At 35.4% G+C, this 24453-nt stretch overlaps 1 protein-coding gene across 1 annotated transcript; it reads right to left on the bottom strand.

Moving 5' to 3' along the window:
- Positions 1 to 471: 471 nt before the first annotated feature.
- Positions 472 to 20092, bottom strand: LOC125652117 (neuroglobin-like). Its single transcript, XM_048881088.2, has 3 exons — positions 19646 to 20092; positions 3801 to 4038; positions 472 to 1242 (listed from the first exon to the last, which is right to left on the bottom strand). Exons 1-3 carry the CDS (start codon positions 19798 to 19800, stop codon positions 1069 to 1071), a joined length of 567 nt encoding a protein of 188 aa, XP_048737045.1. The 5' UTR covers positions 19801 to 20092; the 3' UTR covers positions 472 to 1068.
- Between the last annotated feature and the right edge of the window lie 4361 nt (positions 20093 to 24453).

Raw genomic sequence — 24453 nt, 5'->3', positions numbered from 1 at the left:
AGACCTGATAATTTTTAATGCTTTCATATAATCTTAATAATTAAGAATACACCCCCCCCCCCCATTTGCCTCTATTGTGACTGGAAATACTCCTGGTTAAATATATCAAGAAGTTTAAATACATCAACGTACTACAAATGTATTGTATTCTAATTGTCTTTTTTTTTGGTAAAAGTAAAATGCCGGCGTCGTTTGTAGTATACCATTTACAGACGAAATCATTATCCTCGTTCTTGAGATATTGATTACATTTATATCCAAGAAAATTTCTCAAGAAATGGAGCCTCAGGTGTAATTATTAACCGCAATATTCTTGCCTTTTTTGATTGCGAAAAATAAGTTTTTAACGGTGTTTGTTATATGTGCATGATACAAAATATCGAAGAGAGATATTTCAGGTATATACAGTACACTGTACATATATGTATGTACTTATCATTTGAATATAATTTTAAAAAAAAGAAATCAGTAAACATTCATACAATATTTATTAAACATATATGACAACATTTATACGCTATTACATGTACATACATATTTCAAAACTTGTCTACCTTTATATTAAATATGATATGAATTTTCCATATTTAAAAAATCTCTTCTCGAAGTACTATACTGATTTTATAGCATTTGAGCATATCCTTAGATATAAGTCATGTTACCGCATTATTTAGCATTCCATTTCTTTCCGGTACAGTACTAGTATACAACAAATAACTGACATCATAAACAATATAAACAAGTTAACGTATCCAATTAGATATTGACAAGGCCATATTCTTATATTAGATCAATAAATATTCGATTTGTTTAAGGTAACCCAGATAAACGAATTTAACACTGTCGGTAAGTTAACAAATAGCTTTAAATGGTCAGTCACCTTAACGCATTCCCTGGCGTATCTCCGGATGCGAGTTGTATATTCCCAGGAAGTTGGCAAAGCTTGTGAAAATTCTCACCGTGGTAACCTAACTGCAGATTACCGAAGTTGAAACATTTTCAAGAGAATTTACTATAGGAAAACTTGTCTTAGATTAACACCCGTTTAAGCCACGTGTTTAACACGTCTCAGCCGGAAGCAGTGTTGCAGCATGAGTCAAAGTCCAGATCGGGGTTCTCCATTCCCCTTTTCATGTGAAAGCAGACGTAGAAGTATACCTTTTTCCACGCCTCATTGACTTCCTTCGTGTAATTTTCTTTTAAGCATTGCTTCAATCCATAATTTAAGGACGGCCATAATCTCTGCAAAACATGAAAGTCTTTGGTGTTAATAATCTTTATACACAATTACTATTTTGTCGAAGCTATTTAGCAAAAAACACTGGTTTTCGTTTTCCCTTTGGAAACTTACATTTTTTACACTTATATTATTTGTTGGCTATGTATTTGTAAGTTTTTATATAAATGCTCAGTTTCTTCCGATGTAACAAATTTGGGTCCCAAGTAACTGAACGTTAAATGAAACGTCCATTCCTTGCAAAATATATTCAACCATAAAGTTTTCATACGTCAATAGTGACGTCGGACGCAGGGGCGGATCCAGGAATTGCGGTTACGGGGGGCGCCACTGTATGAGGCTGGGGGCCGCCTTGAGGCTCCCAGTGGGTCCAGCTCCTGGATGTTACATATTTTATAGGGCCTGAAATATGTGTCCTACATGTATTTAGTAATTTTTAATAAGGTGAAATTGATAAAATGACGCAAATTTTTAGGGTTTTTGGAAAAAAATTAAGTTCTCATAATCAAGTAATTCAAGAAATCAAAAGTTTTTGTCATTTATTTCTCTGGGAGTGGAAGAAATTATTGCTTCTTCTATCGTTTAGTACATTTTTCTAAACAAGATACCACGATTTACATAAAATTTGAAAATTTTAGGGGGGGGGGGTGAAGGAAGTTCCTGTCCTCTTTATACCTACAGAATGCCAAGGACAGTATCGAGTTTCTCGAAAAATTCCAGTGGGAAGCAGCATTGCTATGATTTTAATTATACTAGCTACGACTCAGCGTTAGCTATATGTTCTTAATTTCATTAAACAAGAACGATATTTTGGTTTATATACGATGGTCTACCCTAAAATCCAATGGTATGTCATGCTAGAGTACGATGATCTTGTAGAAATTTTGTTCAATTTACCTTTAAGCGAGAAAGTCCTAGAAATTGTCATATGAAATCCTCTCAAACGAACGCTAATGATGAAATTAATGAAATGTCTGCCAGGAATACATGTTATTTCCATTAAAAGTTCAAAAATTAAACGGCCATATGACTGTTCATTAACTTTATTGCATAATCTAATGTTTGGGTGTTTGCCATTATATAATATTGCACTTTTTAAAAAACCTCTTTCTAATTCAAAATTAGATACAGCTGGGAAGTGGCTAAACACTTTGATGACTACGGTTTTCCCTAAATTTGAGGCGGTTTTTTTGGTTCTTGAAAAAGGTACTGTAAAGTAAATCCTGCAAGGATAAATCGAATAGTATGCCAATCACACCTTCGTTACAAATTATCACTGTCTAAATGTCAGCAAGCTTTATTCTTTCAGACCGTCATACATGTACTTTGGATTGACAATCTCAAATGTGCGTCACCATCGCTTATCTAGTCTGCGTAATCTTACGTTCAAGTTTAAGACCTTAACTGCCAACCTCGAAGGACTAGAACAAACCGTCTGCCAAGATCAGCGATTTTATTTTTGTGTGGAGAGCATATACTCGCCGTTGTGTTTGTCCGTCCGAGCTCGTATCTCTTAAACCTTTCATAAGAAATTGGTAATAATTTGTCATAAATATTCCTTGGGACAAGGACATGGATCAAGGTCATTTTGGAAAGGTCAAGGTCACTCAATACATTACAACAAAAGGACAAAGTTCGTTATTTCAACACGTTTAATTAAGTATTGATCATATATAAGTTTGCCATTACAACCTGTCATTGGGTCAAATGCTTTCTGATTTGCTTCATACCATTAGTTGGGCCATTCTTTACACAGTCATTTTGACTACGGATTACTCAGTTTACCTCATCAACATATATAGGGATCATGACGGATGTGACCGGTCGACAGGGGATGCTTTCTCCTCCTTGATCTCATCTCTAGTATATTCAGGGGACCGTGTTTGCCCAACTCTTTATTTTTATTCCTTATGGAAGTTGTGAGATTAATCACTGTTCGTTATCTTCACCTTTTCATATCACATAAATAAGTAACAGGGAATGGCTTATCGACAAAGGTAACTCAAGGTAAGTTTGTAAAGGTCAAGGTCAATCACACAATTTACTTCATTTCAACAGCTATTGATCTTTTGGACCAAAGCCTCTGGATGTCATTTTGGAAAGGTCAAGGTCATTCAGAATATATACATTACATAAGAAAAAAATCCTTATTTCAACAGTTTTTTTTAACAGGTATTAATCATATATCACAAAAATATGTAACAGGCAAATAGTTTCCAGAAAAAGGTTACCCAAGGTCATTTTGTCAAGGTCACTCAGAACATGTATCATATGTATGGGTAAAACTCTCAATTTTTACAATATTTCAACAGTTATTGATCATTTGAACCAATAGACAAGAATTATTTTACTCTCTCTCTCTCTCTCTCTCTCTCTCTCTCTCTCTATATATATATATATATATGATTTGGTGACGACTGTATGATTGCATATTTCACTCACAAAGCCCCCACTTAAATGATGACGAAAGACTCATTGTAAACCTATGTATTGTGCGAGGACCTGTCATCCACAGGCTTGCATCAAAATGAGGTGATATTGAATCAGTTGAGCATTAACTTACTCGCAACATTTGTGGTTTCACGTGCCGTTTTACGTGCGTTTGACCAATAGAAATGAGGACACTGTTCAAGAAATCTGACTCTTCTAAACTTTCTACAGCAGCTCCCAATCCCTCTAAAACTGTGACGGCGTGCCGCTGGAGCATTTCTCTATCGATGTCATATTCCAGTTGATTTTCGTTGTTCATCTGAACTATTTTAGGAAACAAAGACTTTAGATCTGGTTCAGTTTCAAAAAACCTGAAAAGATATGATTATACATTTTATAGAAATGATTTTTGCTTGTAATGCCGGTTTTTATTTCATTTAGGCCTAGACAATTACATTTTGACAATCTATAGATTGTGTATTTCTTGTATCAGTACACCCTTCCGAAACTTGCGAGGGGTATATTTCCGTGACACACGATAACTTTTAAATTTCTTTAGGAAGATTCTCATAAATTTCATACAAAATATTTGGATGAAGCAAAGGAAATCCTATTTTCAGACTTACCGGCTTTGTCACAGAGTTAATGGGGTATGGAATGTTTTGATATTGATAAGATAATAGCACATTTTCTCGCATGCGGAATATGGAGAGATTTTCATAAATTATAAACAATTCGTGGGTTAGGCAGATGATGTCCCCTCTCGATGTTTAATCATTACGGAGTTATGAAACTTATAAAATAATATTTATAAAATAAAAATATTGATAATAAAATACCGCTTCCCAAGGCACGCAACAACTTAATAGGATTTTCGTAGAATTTAAAGGCAACCATAACTGTCGATCGAACGACAACTAATGTTCAGATTAACAACCACCACGGTTTCATCCTGTTGATACCTTTATAACAACACGTATCTCGTCTGTCTTTGAAATACCAATCATGTAGACATATTAAGAAAAAATAAATTTATGTATTAAATACAATTTACCGACCAGACTTCCCATTATCATTTACAATTTTATATTATTAAGACTTTGATGTTGAAATCCTCCTAAGACTTTGATTGCTGTTGAACATATTTATGCGTGTTTTTTTTTTTCTTTCGTCGTTATTTTTACAATTTTCCGTAACATATGATTTCAATTTACATTATGAGATTCTTGCAATGTCAGGTAATGTAAAGTAGATGCTGTTTTTTGCTAATCATCTTCCAACACTTTAGAATAGGAATGCGCAAAATGAAAATGGAATCTATGTCGCTGTAGTATTAAATAACATTAAATGGGACTCCAACTACATTCGGATAGGCAGTCATTCATGTGTATCCTCCATTCCTCGGAAAAAGGCATAATCCATACGTAGATGTATCTCGTGTATGTATAAACGAAATCTGTATGTCTAAACAATTCATTACTGACTTTAGTGAACACGTGGATATATCAGGGAGTTCTTTTTAACATAACATTGAGTAGTCTCAAATCGAATTCATTTATTTTGAAGCGCAGTATGAGTTCACAAAAAAATATTATTTTGCGTTAGCTAATTTCAAAGGTATTGTTTCTTCAAATCTCCATGAATGATACATAGTGCTTCTAGAGGTACATCTGTGATTTGCTTTGAAAGCAATTTCTGCGCGATATGGTTTCCCAATAAAATGTTCTTTTATGTTTCAATAGCAAACAATTACTTTAATACCTACCTAACCCCGTTTTTCTTTTTGTTTAATTAGATATTTTTGAACCTGGATGACGCAATAGCAAGAAAAATGTGGTGGTCCCTATATTCTATAGCATCAACAGCAATACATGCAAATAGAAGTTCGATAGATTAAAGTTTGAATGGGATATCGGAAAACAACGTAACGTGCAAATAACTGTTTCAGGTCTTTCGTTATCTGAAAAATGCAACACATAGTGTTTGAAATGCAAAAACAATAGTTACTGTATTGTCTTCGCCATTGGTAAACGATTGTCAGATGATGTATTCGGCGTTATGGGAGGGTACTGGGGAAGTACGTGTGACTTAGTAAATTAATTTGTAATTTAGTTTTTTTTTTATTATTTTATTTTATCGTAACGTTAAACGTCTCCATATGAGTGAAAAATTCTCGAGAGGGACGTTAAACAATATACAATCAATCATAACGTTAGCTTCATCTTCTGAATTTACAGTTTTAAAATACATGGTAACAATCACGTGTTCCATTTCTAATCAGCATGATTTTCTTTTTGTTTGTGGATAGGGATGGTGAAACAAAATACTAGTAATTGTTTTCGTACGTGAGGTCGGAACTAACTAGGCGTCTGTTAAAGTACTTTAACAGCGTGAACATAAACGTAAACACACAATAAATATCACTGCATAATACATGTGCTACTGATGTATTTCAAGCATAAAGAACATTTATCCCTAAGTATATTCCTTGACAATCAAAAGCGGGAGTTGATTTGCATTCACGATATGCTTTCTACACAGCAATTATCTTTATCTCGATGGGCGAATTTAGAGAATGGTCTAGTAGTGCAGGATTTACATACATGTAGATTGAGGACAGGCCCATGTAGGATCTAGATAAAAATGATGAACAGAAAGCATGACATCAATGAGCGCTTGGTAAATTAGGGATTTGTATCAAAAATATGGACAGACAAGACAAGCATTTTTTCTTAATTATTTAGGGAAGTTAGCTCATCACTTTTGAGCACAACCGCACAGGATGCTGTAACTGTGTGGGCACTTATTTATTGTTCCAACTATATTATATACATTTGAAAATTTCTATGTTAATTCAAATGTTGAAAGGGGTTGGGAAGGACTACAACGGAATTGTTGAACCAAACAGCTATGATTCTGCAGGATTTATACTCCTAGATGTGATTATGCAGGATTTATACTCCTAGATGTGATTCTGCAGGATTTATACTCCTAGATGTGAATTTCAATTTTGCAATTAGTAGAGGAGATTTGGAAATAATTCATCTGTTGTAAATTCATTGTAATGGTTGATATATTATTTCAAATAGAACAACGATTCTTAAATCTTAAATACGTTTATACATACGAAATAGTGAATGAAAATTTAGTTTTTGGTCAGTAATTAAATATTTATTCTATAACTCCCATTGAAAAAAAAACCCCACCAAACACACACACAAAAAACCCAACTGACCATACTCCTAATATGTACATATGTATTCTAAACTCACCAATTCTACATGTATATAATGAAGAAGTGAAAATAACGAATAGTGATCACTCTCATAGATCCTATAAAGAATACAAAATTAATAGAAGGGCAAACACGGCCCATGGATTATAGAAGAGGTGGGATCGGGTGTCTAGGAGAAGTTTGCATCCCCTATTGACCGGTCACAACGACCGTGATCCCTATATCTTGATCGGGTAATCCGTAGTCAAAACAATCAGTATGCAACGAACAATCTAACCACTGGTTGCAAACACGTCAGACAGCATTCAATGTAGAAAAAATATTTATCTCTCGATATATTGCTATGTCCAGTTTGACACTTGGCCTGTGACCATATGGACCCAACATTTATAGGGGTCATCTACTCCTTATGGTGTACCAAGTTTGATGTCCGTCATGCAAAGGCTTCTCAAGATGTTGGGCAGACAATGTCTCCCTATGTCCGGAGTGGATTGACCCTTGATCATGTTATATCAAAATCAATAGGGATTATCTACTTCTTAGGATGTACCAAGATTGATATCTGTCAAACAAAGGGTTTTATAGATATTGATCGGATAATATCTTCCTGTGTCCAGGTTAACTTTAGACCATGTGACCTCGAAATTAATAGGAATCATCTACTCCTTAGGATGTACCAGTGTACCAAGTTTGATGTCTGCAGAGGAAAGAAATCTTAAGATAATGAGCGGACAGTATCTTTCTATGACCCGAGTGGATTGACCCTTGGATCTGAAAATCAATAGGGGTCCTTCTACTTAAATAACATTCCCGTGGGTATCCGGGTTAGAATAGGTCCTCAGTACTCCTTGCTTGTCATACGAGACGACTAAATGTGGCGATCCTTCGGATGAGACCGCAAAAACCGAGGCCCCGTGTCACAGCTGGTGTGGCACGATTCCCTTCTTGCTTAAAGGCCGTTGGCACCGAGCATAGGCCTAAATTTTGCAGCCCTTCACCGGCAATGGTGACGTCTCCATATGAGTGAAAATGTTTTGAGAGGGACGTTAAACGGTATAAAATCAATCAAATCTACTCATAGCAAACCTACATATGAAATATCAAATTGATCAATTTTATTTGATAGGTCTGAAATCGTCCACACTAGTCTGAATTTCTCTACTGTCATAGGCAAGAAACCACCCGGTGACCTGGACTGGTAAATGTCCTAGTAAAAATAAACTGGTGAAATCAAGAGAACGATGACGTATATCTCTGTTATTTTTAGAACCTGAGGTTAGAAATTTGGCATGCAAGTAATTAAAACATTAATCTATACAAGGAGACCGGCAAATTACGCATACCGCACCTAGATTCTGATCTTTTTAGGCATTCGAAGCGAGTGAATGGTTTTTTTTCTTTCTGGGTCAGAGTTAGACCCTTTTCTATATCTATGGTATCACAGAGTTCGGGCCCAAACGGTCTTAGCCCCCTGTGCTTAATAACAAGCATTATGACCCTGATTTTAGCCAAGACAAATGCGATGCCCGAACGGGACAAATTATGATCCACTATCATAAGGGAGCAATATGTAGCATTCCAATGTTGCTTCGATTACAATATGAAATGAAAACTCTTCTGGTTTTCGTTCCTACCGTGTAAATACATATCGGTGATAACTTTTGCTGCACTCGATCCATGTGCACAACAAACTAATCATTTGTATGTAATCGAAGAAGAACCCCGACGTATTAGGAATCTGTCTGAATATTAGCATTGCGACGGTTTTACGAATGATCTAAAATCATCTTGATCTGACCCAGAGAAATGGTATTGTTATCCGATGGGAATTAAGCGTTTCAGTGAATTCAAAACATAGCGTATAAGAAAACATTCCCTCTGCACAGAAAAGGTTCTCGTTTCGACTTTTCATTGATTGCAGATTTCAGACTGAACATTGCCATACGAACATTGGTGCACTCTGGGCGATTCACGGCGTTAGCACCTAACATTTCATGAATGCAGAATTTAGCGTCTTACGTTTGAAGGTTAATCCAAAATCAAGGTGAATATTACGATGAGAAAACCGCATGCTATGTTGATTGTACCCACTGGGTGTAGTTGTAGAAGACCTGGTGTATCACTACACCAGATGACTGGAATATTTAATTAAAATAACAGTAAATAGGATTTCATGTGTGCCCAATGCACGCAATACAACTACAATAACAAAAAGTGTCTTGTGGTGAAAGTATCAATTCCGATTTCCAATGCAATGGTAGCGTTTTCCCCTACCTGAAGTATACAAGTTGTGCATGGCGTTTAGCCAAAGTTGTTCAATGCAATATCTAATTATAAATAGCAATTTGTACATAGTCAAAAAATACATTTTATGACGTAGAACTGTGCACAACAACAAGGGATATTTAATGTAGTCTATCGTCTGATCCCTATTGGTTTTGTTAGGTCAAACTATTGCTAGATGATATATCTATATGACTGAGGGATGAACCTTACTTCATTGAAAAGGGTGAATAGGATTTTTTTTCTCTATATATGTATGTTGTATAAATGTCCATTTACGCGTCTAGCGAACAGAAAGAGGCAGATTTGTATGAAAAGTACAAACTATGATGTAAAACAACTAGTGCTGTTTTTGACACAAGGGCTCTCAAAACACTGAAATATCAAGTAATGTGTGTGCCAGTCAGCTGTTGTTCTCGATGAATACCTCGTTCATAAATCATTGAACACGTCACAGAAACATGCAGCTGTAATTGAAATATGGTACACGACATTTGCAAGCCAAATAGTTGAAGGCGAATTGATGTCGAGTCAAGGGAAATCTAACAGATTAAAAGTACCTTGTCGATTTCAATCAAGAATACTCACTTAATCCTAGGTATTGATCAATATGCTATCACACTTACTAACAAAGGAGATGAGGATTCAACTAAGGCATATACTATAGTGTTCTGATCAGACTTATCACGCCTTCGTGTGTAGGGCCAAAATGTAAAGGCGGGGGAGAGAAATCGCGAAGATGAAAAAACGAGGCTACATATGTAATGTTACACCTTTGCTTTTGCACTTTCGCCCTTCTCCTCAATTGATATTACGCACGTGTGGAATAGACAAAAGAAGTGTATTGTCTTCCATAGTATAGACTGCGGGTATTATATCGCTTGTTTGTTTTACGTCCGTCGATAGTTTTTCACTCGTAGTGAGACATTAACAGCTGTAGGAGAAGTACCACAAATTTAGACCTATGCTTAGCACTCAGGGCCGTAGCAATGAGGGTTTTCAAACGTGCGTTGTTGCAATCTCCGTTATTAAGGTTCCGAAAGATCCGTGATTCTCACTTCTAAGTACCGAGCGTTTGGTGAAGGAGCAATGACTTCCTACGTGTGTTTTACGTCTTAGGTTTCTGGCGACCATGGTACGAGTGGGACTCGAACTCACGACCTCCCGGTTACGAAGCAAACGTTTGACCATCGGGGATACCAAGTCTACTTGCGTGTGTGGAGTGCATGTGCACCAACATAACCCAGGAACATTTGTGACTGTTCCCCTAAATACCAATTTACATAGCTGATTAAACTTTTTTCTTTTCACATGTTAAATTATTGTTTGAATTGCATTTTCTGAAAGAAAACATTGATATGTTAATTCAAGGAGTTTATCAGATAACTTTTCTAAAAAAAAACTCCTGAGATTTTAGAATACAATATAAAGAATGCCATACAATTTAAAATTACGTCTATTATCCATTTAATTAAAAAACAAATGTTATAATTCCTTATAAACAGATAATGTTTGTTCAATGTCTGTGCTTTATATGCACCAGAACTAATATAATTCACAACTTTAATTCCTGGTATTTCCAGGTTCATGTAATATGTATTTGAATAACCAATCATCTTTGTTACATATATATGAATATTGTACACTCCCATATATATATATATATATATGTTTCCTCTATCTACGAAAGTGAAGAAACCAATGGAAAACCATGGAAGAATGGAAATAACCAACACAAATGGCGATAATTGCATAAATTGAAGATGTACGAGTCTCAAGGAAAGCACCTGATTATCAACGTAATTTACTAGTATTCCTATTGAATCATGCAGAGAAATACTTATTTCCTTAACTCGGTTACAAATAGTTTACAAAGTAATCTTGTACAGGGTTCAGCTCCACTATCGTAAAGATGAATGGATCCAAAAGTAAATACCGGGTCCTTCCTTGACCATTTTTTTCCAGGGGATCGTATCTATACTAAGGTCTGACATTTAGTATTTCATAACTCAAACTGCATAAAAATATTTTTTAAATATCAAAATTCACGTACATTTTTACCAATCTTTTGCCTGCACTTGGTAGATAGGAGCATGCATTTTTTGGCTGTGTTTAATTATTGTATTTTTCTCGAATAGATTGGACAAAGTTCAGTTCAACTACGGCTCGGTACATATGCAGTTGTTTTCGTTCATCGTTTTACATCCCTTTCAAAATGTTCACCCATGAAGAGACGTAAACAGCTTTAGGTGAAGCGCTGCAAATTTTTATCTACGCATGCGCTACAAATTTTTATCTCCTCATGGCGCTTACAGCGAGAACAGTGAAGGTTCTTTATCGTTTGAACGTGGGACCTCCGTTTATAGTTTTAGTTTTAACTTAAGGCTTTTTATATATAAAAAGGGGCATTGGGTTCAGTGGTAGCTCTAGTGACTAGGAACAGTCACTGGCTATGTTGTGTGGGTTTGACGGGCGTCAGGATCAAGAAGCGAGTTACCGCCACCGGTATGTAGTTTAAAATGTGCACACATACAGCATATGTGCCTGGTTGATGTTGCCATTTTTTAGATCCCAAGAGTAGCATCGACACGGTATGAGTGTGAATTGTAGATTCACCATTAAGCAAACGTGACGAAAGCTGATTGTCAATACTATGTTGAGCTGCATTGGGTGAAAAATAAATGCGAAATCATTCTTAATGACTTTCAGTAGGTTTTGAAGAGTAGATTTAGTTGATTTGCATATTTAGCTTAGGGACAGTCTTGCAATTTCCCACTGGTACCACGAAGACCGATCACTTTTCAGATAGCATTAGATGAATCGCCAAACACTTTATTTCCCTAACTAACTTCTAACTTATTTCCAGAAAATTCTTTTGCAAAACAAACGAACTTGTCAGTTTTTGATACCCTCGAATTTGCCTCTGAAATATACAAAACAGATTATGGTCGTAAAACTGATATTGACCGCATGGTTTTCCGTCATTACGCGGTATTAACACGATTAAGACGCTCTCGTCTATGTTGTATCAATTTGTTATGTCCGTTTTCCCCCTGATGGATGGATAGAGCCCTTTAAATCCAGGCTATCAATCACATGTTATTCACAATGCCGATCACGACTGCCAGTGGTCCTTACAATGAAACAGTTTTAATCAGAGTTCGAATGCTTCTGTTCACCTTCAATTATTCCAGAAAGAATGTACTTGTTGTGTTTTATTTCAAGTGCATGGTATTACATGTATATCAAAGGACCTAAATCGAATTCTCATATATCACATCTTTTCCATTTTCTTTTCATTAGTAATTCACTATTTATACATGTTACTCTCAGTCGAATCGGTATGACATTGCTACATTTTAGATAAAAGTAACTGTAAAACTAACATGATGTAATTTCCTACTTAAAATCACTTGGTAAACTGAAATTTTAAACCTGGTGAGGCTTCCGATGCAGAGTGCACTCTTGTAATCGACGCCAAATGTAAGCAGTTGACCGAAGTATTCCTTCAATTCATTTCTTTGTACAATTACCACTCCTTGTTATAGCCAAGCATGGGGCATGGCGTACTTCCATTGTGTTCAAATATTCCTCTGATTGTAGAATATTTCTTATATATATATATAGTAGTAGAGCGTTCACTTCGCAAGCGGGTGGCCCCGGTTCGATTCTCGAACCAGCGCAGCGTGAAACCTGAGACATTTAACAGGGGGGATAAAGTACCCTCACTGCTACAGCCGAAAGCGTTATCAAAATGTCAAACATTTTTCTTCTAAACTTAGTAAGGTCTCTCCATGCGTGAAAATTTCTCTTATGGTACGTAAACAACATGCACAACATATGTCTTTGACAAACCGAAGACGTTAAAAAACAGTCTCCATTACATATGTATATACGTCTATGTAAAGCGGTTTCAACATATAAGCCTGTTAGTGGCCTCACACTGACCACAATTTGACACAATTGAATCGACATTATATGATAACGTTTTCATAAACAATTTGTCAAACTTTAATAGTTTGAGTCTTGTACTAAGGATGTCAGAATCTGCTGATTTATGAAACGCTCTGAATGAATTGTATATATATGTATACTGTACCTGATAGAAACTTAATGTTATGTTGATAAAACTAGATAGGATTTATTTACTAAGGTGTAAAAAATGTATGCATTATTGATAGATATTTGAGTATACATATGATATATTAGGTTTTAAAAATCCATGGATGGAATGTATTCACAATTTAAAATGTGTGGACTTTCCATACTTGGTATGAACAAGGATATCGGGATGTAGAATGGATATAGTGTAACTGCTGTAAATCAACGATTGAAAAATCAATACATTCAGATATGGTCGTCTCATGTAAATTATTCTTCGAAAGTCTTAAACGTAGTTTTGGATTAGAAATATATTACATCAAATCATCATCTACACGTTGAGATGTGGAAATGGTATCCCGCTCAATGAAAGATTGGTTACTCTATGTGACAAGGGATAAATGGGAATGAATTCTGTACTATTTTAGCAGAAGTTAGAGAAAGATATTGTAATAGGCCAAACATTTTAAAGATTTATGTTATGTCAAATACAAACGCAACTTTGAGCATTAATTTTGCAAATATAAGAGACTGTCTTCCCCCTAAGTTGTTCTTTTGGTGTATTTTAAATGCATATTATACATTTGTATATGATCAGTTTTTAAATCGAGGCAGGCTACTGATAAACAAGTTGTTACAGGGGTTTCAATAGTCTCGTCTAAAATTAAACAATCTCGTATAAAATCAGCATTTCGCAAATTCTGTGGTTGTTATAATGATCTAGTTTGCCAATAAAACCTATCATTGGGTCAAATGCTGTATGCCGTGTTTCATACCGATTGTTACACCGTTCCTGGCACACCGATTTGACTACGGATTACTCCGTTTACCTGATCAAGATAAAGGGCTCACGGCGGGTGTGACCGATCGATAGGAGATGCTTACTCCTCGTGTTTCCAGAGGTCCATGTTTGCCAATTCTCTATTTTGTACAGTATCTTGTTTAACGTCTCACTCGAGAATTTTTCACTTATGGAGACGTCACCAATAACAGTGAAGGGTTTCAAATTTAGGGCTATGCTCGGCACTTACGGCCATTGAGCAGTGAAGGTTCTTTAATGTCACACCTACTATGACACGGGATTCTTCATACATTATGTACATGTCTATCATATGTTCCTTATGTACCATTACACCTGGTTTGAGATCCCGTGGCTCTATGTCACAACAGGCGTGGCACGATAAAGATCCCTCCATGCTCAAAGTCCGTAAGCGCCGAGCATGAGCTTAAATTTTACAGCCCTTCACCGGTAAAGGTGACCTCTTCATATGAGTGAAAATTTAAAGCGGGACGCTAAACAAAATACATTCAACCAATACGTGGTTTGAGCGAATAAAGAATCTTGAATTTGAGAAAAGATTTTTCTTTCATAATATTTCTTAGTAAACGTTTTAACTCCGACTGCGGTCCAACCACAGAAGAATATTTTAACAAACATACATTTAATAAACTTTTATTAATTTTATTAAAATTAATAAAATTTAATTAATTCTATATATGTACATGTATTATGTACAAAGAAACTATATATTTCTTTTTACCAGCCACATAGGACCTTGAGATCATCATCTGACCAATGAAAACTGGTAGTGAAGAAATCATCAAACAAATACGGTGCAAGAGCCATAAAAACACTAGGTGCACAATTGTGGAATAAACTGCCATTGGAAATTCGAGAGCTTAAAGCACATGGAGCATTCCGCAAGAACCTAAAAACACTCTTGTTCAAGCGTGAATATGCCCTGTGAATGTAAAATTCAGTGCAATATCAAGGATTCCATGTGCAATCTCTTGCAAACTGAATTTTGATCCAGTATACGAATACCTGTGTGCCAATGGTATCTTGTCTAGTCAAAGTCAACCACTTAATCATCTTACTACCATGTTTTATTTAAATTCTTTCTATTGTTTTATCATTTCCATTATAGCCCTTGCACACAGGCACTTGACGTTTTAAATACCTATAATAAAAATAAATGTCTTTATATACAGGAATACAATTTTTTAAATCATAAATATTCAAAACGTCAAGTGCCTGTGCCCTTGCAGTTCCTTTATTGGTATATTATCACATTGATTATTAGCACAAACATTGTACAGCGCATAGAAACTATATGTAATTTTGCGCTTTATAAATGAATAAAATATTGATAATAATCTCGTGTTCTTGAGAAAAAGATTTTTCAATAACGCCCATAACATTTCATAAATACATGTCATGTACATGTATTCATGTGTACCTTTGGAAGCGGGCTTGCATTTTTTTTAATTCCTCATTAATTAAAAACATTAAATTATAAATTCATACACATTGACAATTATAGAAGTTGTTAATTAGTAAAATATAATTTGAATAAACTCGAATTTACTCTTTATCCATATCTGCTTTCTGGCAAGTTTCGTTGGATCTGAAGTAATCCAAAATATGAAATGCTAATATCAGGCAATCGACGACCGACGGACAAACTTCAATGAAAAAAAAGTTCATTATTTGAATTGTTCACATCAAAATCAAGAGAGCCGGAGAAGACCTGTACTCACAGCGAAGACGCGATTTGAGTGTACCGCGAAATAGAGACCATTACTTGAGAGCACATATATTGAAACACACAATGACAACTTAACAACGGCATTTAATTGATCGAAGACAGCTGATTTCACGCATTGAAGTGAAGGCAATGACACAAGATTTCAAAAGAGGTTGATAACTTAAAAATGACACGATTTCTGAAATGAGAGAAAACTTATTATACCGGAAAGATAATTAATGGAATGTATTAAATGCAATGGACCTCAAGGAAGAGAGATGTAAAATAATTATGGTAAAAAACAAGGCGGACTTGGTACAGCTGTAATAAGGGGATCATTGATCTCCATTGTACAATTTCGTTTTCACTCGTTGAGGAGAGAAAATCAAGACACGAGGAGACGAAGTTTAAATACGAGATTTCATTAACACGAAACAGGAAAACCACTGGAATAATGAAATCAAGTAAAAATATGTCTATTTTGTGGAATGCATTATAAATGAGAACGATAAAATCAGTGTCACGGTACTGTACATGTGTTTAATTGAAAAGCACTTGAGCATTATTTTACGTATAATGAAACGGAGGATCTTAGGTTATTTTATCCCACCCTTGCAATCGGAGTACAGGGCTTAATATTGGCATAGTCCTCTGCTCATTTACTAGTATTGTCATTAAAAAAACAAACTTAAGACGTTAAAATAGGTAGTGATTGCTCCTTCACCAAACGCTCGGCAATTAAAAGTGAGAATCACGGGTCTTTTAGGCATGACCTTAAAAAATGGAGGTCCTGTGTTGCGGCAGGTGTTGACACGTTAAAGAACCCCACTGGTACGGTCGTGAGCGCTAAGCATACGTCTGATTTGTTGTACTTCACCTACAGCTGGTGACGCCTCAATATGAGTGAAAAATTCTTGACGGGACGTAAAACACCAATCATAACCAGGGATACCAGGCTAATACAAGCGTCCTGCTTATAACGGATTCCGTAGAATACAACAGGGCTTAATACATCGTATTTTGTTATTCTGTTCTATAATTTACACCAATATTCACCACATTAGTCAACCCCCAATACTAAAACGTACACGGGTATTGACTATAGTATGTCAACTTCCTATCCTAGGATGGAAACCAATATTGACCAGCGTAAGTCAACTCCCAGTCCTATAATGTACGCTAATATCGACCAGCTTCTGTCGCCTCCCAATTCTATGATATACATCAATATTGACCTGCTTCAGTCAACAGATTCTTATTGTCCCAAATGGACAAAAATTCTTCGTTTATTTTGAATTTCGTATATATTGTTTCAGTCAACAAATTCTGATTGTCCCAAATGGACAAAAAGAAATCTTCGTTTCTTTTGAATTTCGTATATATTAAAATTGATAATCTGGTCCTTTGAATTTCAGTTTATCGGAAGTACACGGTAATCATTTCCAGTCAAGATACTTAAAGAATTTAAATACTTGTGCTTTGCCAGATTTGATTACATGATACACTTGTATATGGTTTTCATTCTTAATATATTTAAACTTGATCTAAGTTACAAGTATCTTTAAATCATGACAATCTTGTATACTCAGTATTTAGACAGTGATAAATACACAGTAACAGCCACAGATATTCAGTGACCATAGTCACAGATACCATTAGCTTTACAGTCATAACTATTCAGCAATTATACTATCAAATGTATTCAGTGTTTATACAGTCAAAATTAGAAAATAGTTAAATGTGATAAGTAATTTACAGTCATATGTACTCAGTAGCTATGCAGTCACAAATACTCAGTAACAATACTGTTGCAGTTAATCAATACACAGCCACCAGTACTAAGTTACTTTACAGTCATAAATACCCTCACTGGTACTTAGTAGCTATGGGGCCACACATTTTCAGTTACTCTACATTCACAGGTACTCAATAACTGCACAGTCACAGGTACTCAATAACTGCACAGTCACAGGTACTCAATAACTGCACAGTCACAGATACTCAATAACTGCACAGTCACAGGTTCTCAATAACTGCACAGTCTCAAATACACATTAACTGCACAGTCACAGGTACTCAATAACTGCACAATCACAGGTACTCAATAACTGCAGTCACAGGTACTCAATAACTGCACAGCCACAGGTACTCAATAACTGCACAGGTACCCAATAACTGCACAGTCACAGGTACTCAATAACTCCACAATCACAGGTACCCAATAACTGCACAATCACATGTACTCAATAACTGCACAGTCACAGGTACTCAAGAACTGCAGTCACAGGTACTCAATAACTGCACAGTCACAGGTACTCAATAACTGCACAATCACAGGTACTCGTATTCAGCCTCAACATAGTTACATAATTAATCAGTAACTATGTAAACAAAGTTACCCAGTAGTTATAGTCACAGGTACTCAGTCATTATGCATCATACGTACTCAGTAATTACATGTATATAGTCACAACTACTTAATGACTATACAGTCACAGGTACTCAGTCATTTTGCAGGTACAGTACCCAATAATTATATATTCAGAGGTACTTTGTAGATTTACAGTTTCAGGTTCTTAGTCTCTATACGAGGTATATAATCATAATACTTAGTTACAACTACTCAGTAACTATAGGGACACAAGTATCCGATGATGAAACATTCACGTGTATTCAGTAGCTGTGGGGACACAAGTACCCGGTAATGATACAGTCACGTGTATTCAATAACCATGGGGACACAAGTATCCGGTAATCATGCAGTCACGTGTATTCAGTAACTGCAGGGACACAAGGACCTGGTAATGTATTAAGTAACTATAGGGACACAAGTATCCGGTAATCATACAGTCACGTGTATTCAGTAACTGTAGGGACACAAGTACCCGGTAATGATACAGTCACGTGTATTAAGTAACCATAGGGACACAAGTACCCGGTAATAACACAGTCACGTGTATTCAGTAACTACAGGGACACAAGAACCCGGTAATGTATTTAGTAACTGTAGGGACACAAGTATCCGGTAATCATACAGTCACGTGTATTCAGTAACCATGGGGACACAAGTATCCGGTAATGATACAGTCACGTGTATTTAGTAACTATAAAGTCACGAGTATTCAGAAAGTATACAGTTACGGTTACTCAGTCACAGTAACATACAAATACTGGTACGCAATATCTGTACACTCTCAGGTAATCAGTAACTTTATTTAAAAGAACTATGTATTTAAAACATCTGAATATTTAAGAAATATTACTCCTTACTTCTTATGTGACAAAACTGTGAAAATACTTACCACCATTTGCACGTGCATTTTTGTATCATTACTTCAGATAAAACATTTTTTCGCCTGCTGTTAGCTTACGGGGACCAGATTAGATGTGAATTAAAGCATATCTTTTATTACAAATTGCCCATGACAATGTCATAAATGTTCATATATGTATATTTGTACACTGCAATATTTAAATGTACATCCACACCTTCCACGTTGTTTTTTTTTTTATCAAAAGACCATCATCCACATACTCTAAACACTTTATAATTCTTCGATTTATATATATGAGATGAAAAGATTTCCTAGATGATCCGGATTCTATCTATCATTCATACATCTTACATCGACCGAATAGATTTCCCGCATATGCTCGGGAGATAGATACTTCCATTTTATTTACTGAATTAAGCTTTGAACCAGCTGCTTTCATGCATATCATTCTTATTGACAGAAAACATCTTTAGTCGCTTTGTTCGAAACCTGAGACATTTGCTAAATGAGATTAACATTTGTAAAGCTGGGACATTTATTTCTTGATCATACCTACCTGAGGAAAACGCATAATCCTAACTTGCTAAGATCATCTTTGATCAAATCCCATGAATTCTGCACTAAATGTATTTGCCTTACTGTCAAGTATTTACCAAGCTCTTGTCCTCGGACTTTTGGAGCCACCGGACACGTGATCGCCTGATTTCCCATCGTTAGTCACTAAAATAAAAGGTGCGTCCTGCCTTACTCCTTTTAACGAAAGTATGTACTTACAACTCTTCACGTGTTATTTTCATTTTGCCATTGATTTCCACATCATCAAAAGTCTATTTTTACGCTATATCTTGCAACTGAATGGAATTTGCTCCCCGTGTCACTTGTGTTACACACCTTTGTTCCTTAACGAAGCTTCTTGTCACTAGTGGAGGCAGAATTTCTCTTCTCATACACAACCAAATGTTGCTCTTTATAGTGACATTCTCGACAGCGATCGGTAAACAATGCTCTTCCCAATCATCCAATGAAATTGGTTTTCCTTCGTCAAGGAGGAAATTTCTCATCAAAAGTGTAAGAAATACAAAAAAATCAAATGCAACGAGGATTATAAGTATTTCAGTACGGTATCTCGGTTATCGAACTGTTTTATCGACTAATGTAGTGAACGAAATCGGCTTGCACATTCGTGTATATGGAATATTAAATTAAATTGAAAACAAAATTCAAGATGATGATAGTATACAATAAATTGATTAACTCGACACCTACGTGTACATTGTATAACTAATATATTCTACCGTTATGACGATCAATTAACAACAAGAACCCATACGAAGTTACCTATCATAAACACATGCAATGTAAACGTAACCAGTAAACAAGATTACCCATAGAAACAGGAAGATGGAATTACATACCAAGAGAATGTATAATTTGTCAACTTTCTAATAAAGATGAGATTGTTGATGAATTTCATTATGTATTTGATTGTACTGATGCATGTATATGTGGAAAAACAAACTAGGTAATCCAATGTTTCAAGGTATCGTTACAATAATACTAACATGCACCAGTGTACTATTTAATGTAACTAACAGAAACACATTAATCAGATTACATAAATTTTTAAGAATGATCATGGACAATTTAGTTCTCCAGGTTAGAATTATTTTGGGTGGTCTTTTTCACGAATGCACGCTTTTGTTGTGTAATACATGTATTGATATATGCTTTACTTTGTACTGCAAGAAATAAAACTTCGATTGGTTGGTCTAGGTACACTTACCTACCTGCATGGTTTTGCACCACCAAATTGGAGATCCTCATTATCATAAGCTCATCGGACTGTTTTAAATGATTCATTGATTTCGAAAATACGCAATTTCATATGAATGGACAATATCATGCAAAGAAAAAGACCACGTGTACAGAGGAAATATAACTTTGGAAAATTACATTATTTTTCAAAATAAGTGACATTTCAATTTAAGTAGATTTGTTTTGATTATATGTTGTTTCACGTTAGAGCAGTTTTACTCATATAAAGACGTCACCAGTTGTAGGTGAAGTACCACAAATCTAGAGCTATGTGTGGCGCTCACATCCGTAGTGGTCAGGGTTCTTTATCGTGCCAGTGCCGTCCGTAATCCATGACCTCTGTTTTTAAGATCTTCCCGAAACACCGTTTGGAATAAGATTGATTGATTAATTAATTGATTGTTTAGCTGTTTTCCGCCACACTCAACAATCTTTTAGTTATCTGGTGGCGCCCAGTTTTTATTGGTGGAAGAGAGAACCCAGATACAATGTACCTGGGAAGAGACCACCGGCCTTCCGAAAGTAAACTGGGAAACTTTGTCACTTACCAGAACGAGCAGGATTCGAACCCGCGCCGACGCGAGGTTTTGAGCGCGATGCTCTAGCCACTCGGCCATGGAGGCCCCTTTGTTAAGAAGCGTATTCTTTATCACAATAAAAGACACTAAATCCAATATTACAAATCATCAAGATTCTTTTTCTCGCCTTTGAATATAATGACAATCAAGCTTAGAAACGCACAGCTGTGATCACAATGATATAGTTCACATCTATCTTGCTAAATCTGTTAGGTTTAAAAACTTCTTTTGTAGGGAAATTAACTCTCTTTCTTTCTGAGCGCAAAACAAGTACGGTGTACAAACCTTTATGCAAATGGATGGAAGTTCTCGTGTAAGACAAGATGGTTACAAAACCAAATTTATTTATAAAAACTTCGAATTTATTTAGCACACATTTCTAACCAAAAAAAAAAAGCCTTATTATGTTTTAAAATAATACGAGTTTTTAAAATAATACTTGTAAATATATAGGCACCATGTAAATATGCATGCACCATGAAAATAAGTTTCTTTTGATTTAAAAATTAACTAGACGAAAACGTGGCTGGTCTGGGTTTTTTCCTTGATTCGTGAGGCAGCAGCTTTTAACTTCTCTGAGAATCTTTGACCTTTCATTTCCCAATAAACTTGTTTTTATCTGACGATTATTAGGCATCGAAATGGCACACTATCTACATAAAACAAACATTTCCTCAAAGATTAGTAAACATGTTCAAGAAAAACAATTGTCATATCGTATATGATAATTCTGTAGTTACTTTTCAATATAATTAAACATATTTCATGTCTGAGAGTAAATAAAATTTCGATGCAACTTGTTTATAGCAAATAAACTTCCATCCCTTCCTACAGCCAATCATCGCATAAGTTTCGTCTTATAAACACGTATTTAATTGATTGATTAACAGTTCAGATAAAGGAATATCCTTACATCCCCACACGATATGATTATATCGCTGAATAACTATCTATCAATCAGCAATTCTACACACAACGCTAACATCGAGAGAATTTCACTGTAAAAGAGACTGGATCTTCGATCACTTACATGTATCATCACCTGAAATTAAACTCGCTTTGTATTTGTGCTACTTGTAAATATTTACCAGTCATTGACAGCGGCACTTGAAGAGAGACAACTCTTCCGACAAAAGCAAGTACGGCACATTCTATAAACTTCACTGACATTACGACAATTTTTTCTCTAGCAACTGATGATTAAGTTTGTTAAGTTGTATGTAGACGGCGAAACGTGGAAGAGTACAACCATATGAAACAAGAGGCCCACGGGTCTCATCGGTCACCTGAGAATTGTTAAACGTATCACTAGCGGGAAGGGCTGTGAAATCTATAATTTGATGTCCCTGTTCTGCATATCTAAGCTAAATTCTAATATTCAGCAGCAATATATAACAAGATGTGTTCTTAAAACTTAAATGTCCCCAGTCAGTGCCCATACTTATGAAAGACTACATAATAGGTGTTATATGACAACGTTTATTCGCCAATTAAGGGCATTCGGGGGACAGGTTCTGTTTCCAGGGGCGGATCCAGGAATTGCGGTTACGGGGGGCGCCACTTTATGAGGCAGGGGGTCTGGGGTCCCCAGTGGTTCCAGGTCGAAGCCCTGGTAGGGGCCCAGGGGGCTTCGCCCCCGGAAGCTCCTGGGTTTTACAGGGCTTGAAATATGTCTCCTATTTAGTCATTTGTACTATTTTCTATCATTTTTTATAAGGTGAAATTAATAAAATGACGCAAATATTAGGGGTTTTTGGAAAAAAATTAAGTTATCCCATCAAAGTAATTCAAGAAATCAAAAAGATTTTGTCTTTTATTTCTCCGGGAGTGGAAGAAATTATTACTTCTTATATCGTTTAATACATTTTTGTAAACAAGATACCACGATTTACCTTAAATTTGAAAATTTTAGGGGGGGGGGGGCGCTAGCTGCGCCCCCCTTAAATCCGCCACTGGTTTCAGTAGTAATTGATTATAACAATTATTATAAATGAATAACAATCATTCAGATGTACTACTACTGTCAGAGTTCACATTTCTGCACTATTATATTTTCTGCACTGTTATATTAACTCTACATATATATCACTGTTTTGGACCTACCTTAGAGTCAGAACCCTTGGGTTGCGAAATTCACAATCTTTCTGCTTTTCTTAAGTATGTATGATTTAGTTTTTACACAGCAAAGTTAAAGAAGAATTTTCAAATGTTAAAGACAATAATCACTATAATATTCTTTGGTTGAATTCATCAGTTGAAGCTTATACATTCTTACCATTCAATTCTACTATTAAAAAAAGTAGGGAGTGAGAGAACCGGCCAATTTATCAATTAAAAAAACCCGAAAAATTAAGTTTGCCAAAAATTTTGTTGGAGCTACCCTTTTGACTCTAAGCGTTAAAGGGACTGATTCACGATTTCCCCCACAATTTTCTTTTTCACTGTTAATGATGAAAATCTTCTGCCTAATGTGTTTAAAAGATTTCATATAAAAATTAAGGTTATACATTATCACAGAAGCTCATGTTAGAGAGTTTATTATTTGTTTTGTAAACAAAGATTACGGTATGTTATTGTTTACGAAATTTTCAAAAGTAATGTATATCGATCTAAGTTTATTATAACTTTCACATTTCAAACATTGTTGGGGTAAAATGTGTCATCTAAAAGTTAAAATTCGTGACTAGGCAAAATTAAGATGCTTATATTACAAAATCAATATTTCACTTGCTTGTTTGTATACATATAAAGACTCGAGTCTTTGTTTACATAACACAGATTCAAGGCTAAAATATTGCTTTTATTCTTGCATTCAGAAGGTCAAAATTTTGGCTGTCAACATTAAATGTTATATTTTTAATGTTTAACATCAAAAATGAAAAATATTTTTATCAAAAATCGTGAACCAGTCCCTTTAAATCATATCGACATGATATATATATCAGTTCATCTTTTTGTGGAGGACACTAAG

This window comes from Ostrea edulis, chromosome 5 (assembly GCF_947568905.1).
Source record: "Ostrea edulis chromosome 5, xbOstEdul1.1, whole genome shotgun sequence".
Lineage (NCBI taxonomy): Eukaryota > Metazoa > Mollusca > Bivalvia > Ostreida > Ostreidae > Ostrea > Ostrea edulis.
The sequence above is the reverse complement of the archived record's forward strand: the minus strand, read 5'-3'. Positions and strand labels throughout refer to the sequence as shown.

Excerpts from the sequence above, each read along its gene's own strand:
- LOC125652117 (XM_048881088.2), bottom strand. The coding sequence starts at position 19,800 with ATGGGAAATCAGGCGATCACGTGTCCGGTGGCTCCAAAAGTCCGAGGA. Across the intron at positions 4,039-19,645 it reads GGATTATGCGTTTTCCTCAG|GTTTTTTGAAACTGAACCAG; the intron begins GTAGGTATGATC and ends ATATCTTTTCAG. Across the intron at positions 1,243-3,800 it reads TGAAACCACAAATGTTGCGA|AGATTATGGCCGTCCTTAAA; the intron begins GTAAGTTAATGC and ends CATGTTTTGCAG.